The sequence below is a fragment of the Heptranchias perlo genome, chromosome 44, assembly GCF_035084215.1.
Source record: "Heptranchias perlo isolate sHepPer1 chromosome 44, sHepPer1.hap1, whole genome shotgun sequence".
Taxonomy (NCBI): Eukaryota; Metazoa; Chordata; class Chondrichthyes; order Hexanchiformes; family Hexanchidae; genus Heptranchias; species Heptranchias perlo.
Window position 1 is genome coordinate 3,080,894 of NC_090368.1, and position 9,367 is coordinate 3,090,260.

Below are 9,367 nucleotides of genomic sequence, written 5' to 3' on the forward strand. Positions count from 1 at the left end.
GGGTGTCAGTGATCAATATCACCAATAGATCAGGAGTCAGTGATCAATATCACCAATCGATCGGGAGTCAGTGATCAATATCACCCCCAATCGATCAGGAGTCAGTGATCGATATCACCAATCGATCGGGAGTCAGTGATCAATATCACCAATCGATCGGGAGTCAGTGATCAATATCACCCCCAATCGATCGGGAGTCAGTGATCAATATCACCAATCGATAGGGAGTCAGTGATCAATATCACCAATCGATCGGGTGTCAGTGATCAATATCACCCCCAATCGATTGGGAGTCAGTGATCAATATCACCAATCGATCGGGAGTCAGTGATCAATATCACCAATCGATCAGGAGTCAGTGATCAATATCACCAATCGATCGGGAGTCAGTGGTCAATATCACCAATCGATCGGGAGTCAGTGATCAATATCACCCCCAATCGATCAGGAGTCAGTGATCGATATCACCAATCGATCAGGAGTCAGTGATCAATATCACCCCCAATCGATCGGGAGTCAGTGATCAATATCACCAATCGATCGAGCGACAGTGATCAATATCACCCCCAATCGATCGGGAGTCAGTGATCAATATCACCCCCAATCGATCGGGAGTCAGTGATCGATATCACCAATCAATCGGGAGTCAGTGATCGATATAACCAATCGATCGGGTGTCAGTGATCGATATCCCAAATCGATCGGGAGTCAGTGATCAATATCACCAATCGATCGGGAGTCAGTGATCAATATCACCCCCAATCAATCGGGAGTCAGTGATCAATATCACCCCCAATCGATCGGGTGTCAGTGATCAATATCACCAATAGATCGGGAGTCAGTGATCGATATCACCCCCAATCGATCAGGAGTCAGTGATCGATATCACCAATAGATCGGGAGTCAGTGATCGATATCACCCCCAATCGATCAGGAGTCATTGAACAATATCACCAATCGATCGGGAGTCAGTGATCAATATCACCCCCAATCGATCAGGAGTCAGTGATCGATATCACCAATCGATCGGGAGTCAGTGATCAATATCACCCCCAATCGATCGGGTGTCAGTGATCAATATCACCAATCGATCGGGAGTCAGTGATCAATATCACCCCCAATCGATCGGGAGTCAGTGATCAATATCACCAATAGATCGGGAGTCAGTGATCAATATCACCAATCGATCGGGAGTCAGTGATCAATATCGCCAATCGATTGGGAGTCAGTGATCAATATCACCAATCGATCGGGTGTCAGTGATCAATATCACCCCCAATCGATTGGGAGTCAGTGATCAATATCACCAATCGATCGGGAGTCAGTGATCAATATCACCAATCGATCAGGAGTCAGTGATCAATATCACCAATCAATCAGGAGTCAGTGATCAATATCACCAATCAATCAGGAGTCAGTGATCGATATCACCAATCGATCGGGAGACAGTGATCAATATCCCCAATCAATCGGGAGTCAGTGATCGATATCACCAATAGATCAGGAGTCAGTGATCAATATCACCCCCAATCGATCGGGAGTCAGTGATCAATATCACCAATCGATCGGGAGTCAGTGATCAATATCACCCCCAATCCATCAGGAGTCAGTGATCGATATCACCAATCGATCGGGTGTCAGTGATCGATATCCCCAATCGATCGGGAGTCATTGATCAATATCACCAATCGATCGGGAGACAGTGATCAATATCACCCCCAATCAATCGGGAGTCAGTGATCAATATTACCCCCAATCGATCGGGTGTCAGTGATCAATATCACCAATAGATCGGGAGTCAGTGATCAATATCACCCCCAATCGATCAGGAGTCAGTGATCGATATCACCAATCGATCGGGAGTCAGTGATCAATATCACCAATCGATCGGGAGTCAGTGATCAATATCACCCCCAATCGATCGGGAGTCAGTGATCAATATCACCAATCGATCGGGAGTCAGTGATCAATATCACCAATCGATCGGGAGTCAGTGATCGATATTACCCCCAATCGATCGGGAGTCAGTGATCAATATCACCAATCGATCGGGAGTCAGTGATCAATATCACCAATCGATCAGGAGTCAGTGATCTTCATCACCCCCAATCGATAGGGAGTCAGTGATCAATATCACCAATCGATCGGGAGTCAGTGATCAATATCACCCGCAATCGATTGGGAGTCAGTGATCAATATCACCAATCGATCGGGAGTCAGTGATCAATATAACCAATCGATCAGGAGTCAGTGATCAATATCACCAATCGATCGGGAGTCAGTGATCAATATCACCCCCAATCGATCAGGAGTCAGTGATCGATATCACCAATCGATCAGGAGTCAGTGATCAATATCAACCCCAATCGATCGGGAGTCAGTGATCAATATCACCAATCGATCGGGAGTCAGTGATCAATATAACCAATCGATCAGGAGTCAGTGATCAATATCACCAATCGATCGGGAGTCAGTGATCAATATCACCCCCAATCGATCAGGAGTCAGTGATCGATATCACCAATCGATCAGGAGTCAGTGATCAATATCAACCCCAATCGATCGGGAGTCAGTGATCGATATCACCAATCGATCAGGAGTCAGTGATCAATATCACCCCCAATCGATCGGGAGTCAGTGATCAATATCACCAATCGATCGGGAGTCAGTGATCAATATCACCCCCAATCGATAGGGAGTCAGTGATCAATATCACCAATTGATCGGGAGTCAGTGATCGATATCACCAATCGATCGGGAGTCAGTGATCAATATCACCCATCGATCGGGAGTCAGTGATCAATATCACCCCCAATCGATTGGGAGTCAGTGATCAATATCACCAATCGATCGGGAGTCAGTGATCAATATCACCAATCGATCAGGAGTCAGTGATCAATATCACCAATCGATCGGGAGTCAGTGATCAATATCACCCCCAATCGATCAGGAATCAGTGATCGATATCACCAATCGATCGGGAGTCAGTGATCAATATCAACCCCAATCGATCGGGAGTCAGTGATCAATATCACCAATCGATCGGGAGACAGTGATCAATATCACCCCCAATCGATCGGGAGTCAGTGATCAATATCACCAATCGATCAGGAGTCTGTGATCAATATCACCAATCGATCGGGAGTCAGTGATCGATATCACCAATCGATCGGGAGTCAGTGATCAATATCACCAATCGATCAGGAGTCAGTGATCAATATCACCAATCGATCGGGAGTCAGTGATCAATATCGCCCATTGATCGGGAGTCAGTGATCAATATCACCAATCGATCGGGAGTCAGTGATCAATATCACCCCCAATCGATCGGGAGTCAGTGATTGATATCACCAATCGATCGGGAGTCAGTGATCAATATCACCAATCGATCGGGAGTCAGTGATCGATATCACACCCAATCGATTGGGAGTCAGTGATCAATATCACCCCCAATCGATTGGGAGTCAGTGATCGATATCAGCCCCAATCGATTGGGAGTCAGTGATCAATATCACCCCCAATCGATCGGGAGTCAGTGATCAATATCGCCAATCGATTGGGAGTCAGTGATCAATATCACCAATCGATCGGGAGTCAGTGATCAATATCACCAATCGATCGGGAGTCAGTGATCAATATCGCCAATCGATTGGGAGTCAGTGATCAATATCGCCCATCGATCGGGAGTCAGTGATCAATATCGCCCATTGATTGGGAGTCAGTGATCAATATCACCCATTGATCGGGAGTCAGTGATCAATATCGCCCATCGATCGGGGGTCAGTGATCAATGTCGCCCATTGATCGGGAGTCAGTGATCGATATCGCCCATTGATCGGGGGTTAGTGATCGATATCGCCCATTGATTGGGGAGTCAGTGATCGATATCGCCCATCGATCGGGAGTCAGTGATCAATATCGCCCATTGATTGGGAGTCAGTGATCAATATCACCCATTGATCGGGAGTCAGTGATCAATATCGCCCATCGATCGGGGGTCAGTGATCAATGTCGCCCATTGATCGGGAGTCAGTGATCGATATCGCCCATTGATCGGGGGTTAGTGATCGATATCGCCCATTGATTGGGGAGTCAGTGATCGATATCGCCCATTGATCGGGAGTCAGTGATCGATATCGCCCATTGATCGGGAGTCAGTGATCAATATCGCCCATTGATCGGGAGTCAGTGATCAATATCGCCCATTGATCGGGAGTCAGTGATTGATATCGCCCATTGATCGGGAGTCAGTGATCAATATCGCCCATCGATCAGGAGTCAGTGATCGATATCGCCCATTGATCGGGAGTCAGTGATCAATATCGCCCATCGATCAGGAGTCAGTGATCGATATCGCCCATTGATCAGGAGTCAGTGATCGATATCGCCCATTGATCGGGAGTCAGTGATCAATATCGCCCATCGATCAGGAGTCAGTGATCGATATCGCCCATCGATCGGGAGTCAGTGATCAATATTGCCCATTGATCGGGGGTCAGTGATCAATATCGCCCATTGATCGGGAGTCAGTGATCAATATCGCCCATGGATCGGGAGTCAGTGATCAATATCGCCCATCGATCGGGAGTCAGTGATCAATATCGCCCATCGATCGGGGGTCTGTGATCAATATCGCCCATCGATCGGGGGTCAGTGATCAATATCGCCCATTGATCGGGAGTCAGTGATCGATATCGCCCATTGATCGGGAGTCAGTGATCAATATCGCCCATCGATCGGGAGTCAGTGATCGATATCGCCCATTGATCGGGGGTCAGTGATCAATATCGCCAATCGATCGGGAGTCAGTGATCGATATCACCAATCGATCGGGAGTCAGTGATCAATATCGCCCATTGATCGGGAGTCAGTGATCAATATCACCAATCGATCGGGAGTCAGTGATCAATATCACCCATGGATCGGGAGTCAGTGATCAATATCGCCCATCGATCGGGAGTCAGTGATCAATATCGCCCATCGATCGGGGGTCAGTGATCAATATCACCCATTGATCGGGAGTCAGTGATCAATATCACCCATGTATCGGGAGTCAGTGATCAATATCGCCCATCGATCGGGGGTCAGTGATCAATATCGCCCATCGATCGGGGGTCAGTGATCGATATCGCCCATTGATCGGGAGTCAGTGATCAATATCGCCCATTGATCGGGAGTCAGTGATCAATATCGCCCATCGATCGGGGGTCAGTGATCAATATCGCCCATCGATATGTCTTTGGGACTGTCCCAGAGCCCCTACCTTCCCATTGACCACCTGTTGGCGATTATCAGTATCTGAATTCCCGGGGAGACACCACTCACTTGCGTTGACACCTCCCGTGAGTTGGCGAGTCACTTGTGCGCAAGTCACACTCAAATCTCCTGTGAGGCGGAGATCACGCCCGCTCCCCGTGCTCACCAGCGACACTGTGCCCTTCGCACAAACAGAACCAGTGCCCGTGGGTGTGACGCCCACTCCATCCCTCACCCCTCACCTCACCAACAACCAGCAAGGAAGCAAAGATGGATGAACCTACTCTCCCCGAAGCTCTGACTGACCACCGACACAGTGACGATGACAGACCACAGGGGCACTCCTTTATCGTTCCCGACCATAGTATTCGGATGGAGTTGGCCACACGTCCAGTTCATTGGCAGCTCGACGGTCAACTCCCTTCCAAACAACCCCAGATCGAGCCGAGGGGCCTCCCTCGAACTCCCCGCTCCAGGCCACTCCCGATTGCGTCTCGGCAGTCTTCAAGCCAGAAAGATTACATTTCCGTCCCCTCCTAAAATAGTTCCCGCTTTGCCAGCGACCGACTCCCTCATTTTCCGAGTCGCCGTCCGGGCGAGCAAGGCTCTGGGAGTTAAGCTGACGGAGGAGGCCCCGGTTTAAGGGGCTAGGTGCCTTTCCCCGTAACGATCTGGAGCTGAGGTGCTTGCAGTCTGAGGTTAGCTCTGACACCAGCTTCTGGTACCACCAATTCAGTCCCACCTCTCAGAGCAGCTCCTATTGGTCACCACCCATAACAGGGGCTCTTGCCGTTGGTCAGATCTACTGTCAATCATGATAAAGACACCGCCTGCTTCTCAGGATATTCCCCTCCCTCCCTCCTTCCCTCCCCCCAGTGCGTTATTCCGTGGTTTTGGTATAAACAGTCCATTTGTTTTCTGTATATAGAATGACACCCTGCTCCAATGGACAGGTTGTTTTGGTGGGGGTGAGACTCTGTATAATCAGTCGGTGACTATCCTTCACCCCATGGAGCCAGACAGAGAGAGAGAGACACACAACGACTAGACTACAGGGAGCCAGACAGAGAGACACAGTGACTAGACTACAGAGACCGAGACATAGTGACCAGACTACAGGGAGCCAGACAGAGAGACACAGTGACTAGACTACAGAGACCGAGACATAGTGACCAGACTACAGGGAGCCAGACAGAAAGACACAGCGACTAGACTACAGGGAGCCAGACAGAGAGACACAGCGACTAGACTACAGGGAGCCAGACAGGAAGACACAGCGACTAGACTACAGGGAGCCAGACAGAGAGACACAGTGACTAGACTACAGAGACTGAGACATAGTGACCAGACTACAGGGAGCCAGGCAGAGAGACACAGCGACTAGACTACAGAGAGCCAGACAGGAAGACACAGCGACTAGACTACAGGGAGCCAGATAGAGAGACACAGCGACTAGACTACAGGGAGCCAGACAGAGAGACACAGTGACTAGACTACAGGGAGCCAGACAGAAAGACACAGCGACTAGACTATAGAGACCCAGAGAGAGAGACACACAGTGACCAGACTACAGGGAGCCAGACAGAAAGACACAGCGACTAGACTACAGGGAGCCAGACAGAAAGACACAGCGACTAGACTATAGAGACCCAGAGAGAGAGAGAGAGAGACACAGTGACTAGACTACAGGGAGCCAGACAGATAGACACAGCGGCTAGACTACAGGGAGCCAGACAGAAAGACACAGTGACTAGACTATAGAGACCCAGAGAGAGAGATACCGCGACCAGACCACAGAGACTCAGACAGTGAGACACAGCGACTAGACTACAGAGACTCAGACAGAGAGACACAGTGACCGTGTACCCTCCCCTCCCCCCCTTTACCGGTGCCCAGACTGGGAGCAGTTGTCTGAGGACAGAGTGAGGGATGGACCATGGGCCCCCCGTGCCTTACCGGTTTGACCCTTGCATTGGCGCGAGTCATTCCCTCGTTAATATCTCGCCGGTCCTGGGGACGGGATTGGAGGTTTATTTGAAGAGGGGACCTGTCTCGCTCGCACCTGTGGACAAAGACTGGAGCGAACAACACAAGCGCAGAGAGAGAGGGAGAGAACGAGAGCGGGAGAGAGGCCGGAGAGCGGGCATACAATCCTCTGACCTATCAAACCCACCTTTGAAAGAGTAAACGGGCAAATTCAATGAAAAAGCGTCAGAGCGACAGGCAGGTGGACTGTTCCACGAGGCTGTGATATTTACCGTCTGCTTATCCAAACACGGAGCAGGGAACGAGTCCCACAACTAGCTGGGTTGCTATAGTGGCCTCCTCTTCTGAGTTATCGAGAGGATTGTCCCAATTACAAATGGTTGGCACCAACACACAAAGGGTTCAGCGAACGAGTTTTGACTAAAAGTAGCAACGCACTGGAAAAATACCAAGACTGACCGGAGACCCTAAAGGACGTTTCACGATGGTAAAGACGGCGCCATCCTGAGATCAACTGAGACAACCGCAACCTGCATTTATATAGCGCCTTTAACGTAGTAAAACGTCCCCGAGGCGCTTCACAGGAGCGATTATCAAACAAAATATCACTGAGCCTCATAAGGAGATATTAGGACAGGTGACCAAAAGCTTGGTCAAAGAGGGAGGTTTTAAGGAGCGTCTTAAAGGAGGAGAGAGAGGCGGAGAGGTTTAGGGAGGGAATTCCAGAGCTTAGGGCCCAGGCGGCTGAAGGCACGGCCGCCAATGGCGGAGCGATGGAAATCGGGGGATGCGCGAGAGGTCAGAATTGGAGGAGCGCAGAGATCTCGGAGGGTTGGAGGAGGTTGCAGAGATAGGGAGGGGGGCGAGGCCATGTGGAGGGATTTGAAAACATTAATGGAACACTGCTCCCTCCGCCCTTGTCCCCCTCCCCTTCACCGACTGTCCGCCGGAGCCCTGGCTATTCGGCTGCGGAGGGCAGTGGGACCCAACCCAACCCCTGTTCACCACCTCCCCCCAACCCCTTCGAAAGAACTTACATTCCCATGGCCGCCCTTTTGCATCCTCGGGACGTCCCAAAAACGCTTCACGGCCAATGAATGACTTTGAAGCTCTTTGCGCACAGCAAGATCCCACGAACAGGAGATGAGATTAATGGTTAATCTTGGGTTTTTTTTGGTGTTGGTTGAGGGAGAACTCTCTGGCCTTCCAATAATGCCAGAGGGACATTTAGTATCTGCCTTGAACAGGGAGTAAGGTTTCAGTTTAATATCTCATCCAAGAGGTGGGACAGGTGGATGGGGCTGAGATTCAGGTCAGTCATGATCTGATTGAATGGTGGAACAGGCTCAAGGGACTGAATGGCCTCCTCCTGTTCCTACACTTCACCCCGGGCTCCTCAATAAATAAAACGATCAGTCCCACTCCAGAGGCCTGAGCACATAATCCAGGCTGACATTCCCAGTGCAGTTCACTAGGGTACACCGTACTGCCCAAAAACAGTACTGACCCTCGACCTGACTCTCCCTCCCCTGTTCCCTCCCCTCCCTCATCCCTCCCCTGTTCCCTCCCCTCCCTCACCTGTCCCCTCCTCTCCCTCCCCTGTTCCCTCCCCTCCCTCACCTGTCCCCTCCTCTCCCTCCCCTGTTCCCTCCACTCCCTCTCCTGTTCCCTCCCCTCCCTCACCTGTCCCCTCCTCTCCCTCCCCTGCCTCACCTGTTTCCCTCCCCTGTTCCCTCCATTCCCTCCCCTGTTTCCCTCCTCTCCTGTCTCTCCCTTCCCTGTTTCCCTCCTCTCCCTCCCCTGTTTCCCTCCTCTCCTGACTCTCCCTCCCCTATTTCCCTCCTCTCCTGACTCTCCCTCCCTTGTTTCCCTCCTCTCCTGACTCTCCCTCCCCTGTTCCCTCCTCTCCAGACTCTCCCTCCCCTGTTCCCCCCTCTCCTGACTCTCCCTCCCCTGTTCCCTCCTCTCCTGACTCTCCCTCCCCTGTTCCCTCCTCTCCAGACTCTCCCTCCCCTGTTCCCCCCTCTCCTGACTCTCCCTCCCCTATTTCCCTCCTCTCCTGACTCTCCCTCCCCTGTTCCCTCCTCTCCAGACTCTCCCTCCCCTGTTCCCCCCTCTCCTGACT

At 50.8% G+C, this 9,367-nt stretch overlaps 1 protein-coding gene across 1 annotated transcript in view; it reads right to left on the reverse strand.

The window, feature by feature from the left end:
- The window catches only part of LOC137306599 (insulin receptor-related protein-like), a 66,544-nt gene extending 60,625 nt beyond the window's left edge, over nt 1–5,919 (reverse strand). The window contains exon 1 of the mRNA XM_067975898.1: nt 5,541–5,919. Within this exon, the coding sequence (XP_067831999.1) occupies nt 5,541–5,655 (115 nt within the window). The 5' untranslated portion in view covers nt 5,656–5,919. The remainder of the gene's footprint in view (nt 1–5,540) is intronic.
- Nucleotides 5,920–9,367: the final 3,448 nt, after the last annotated feature.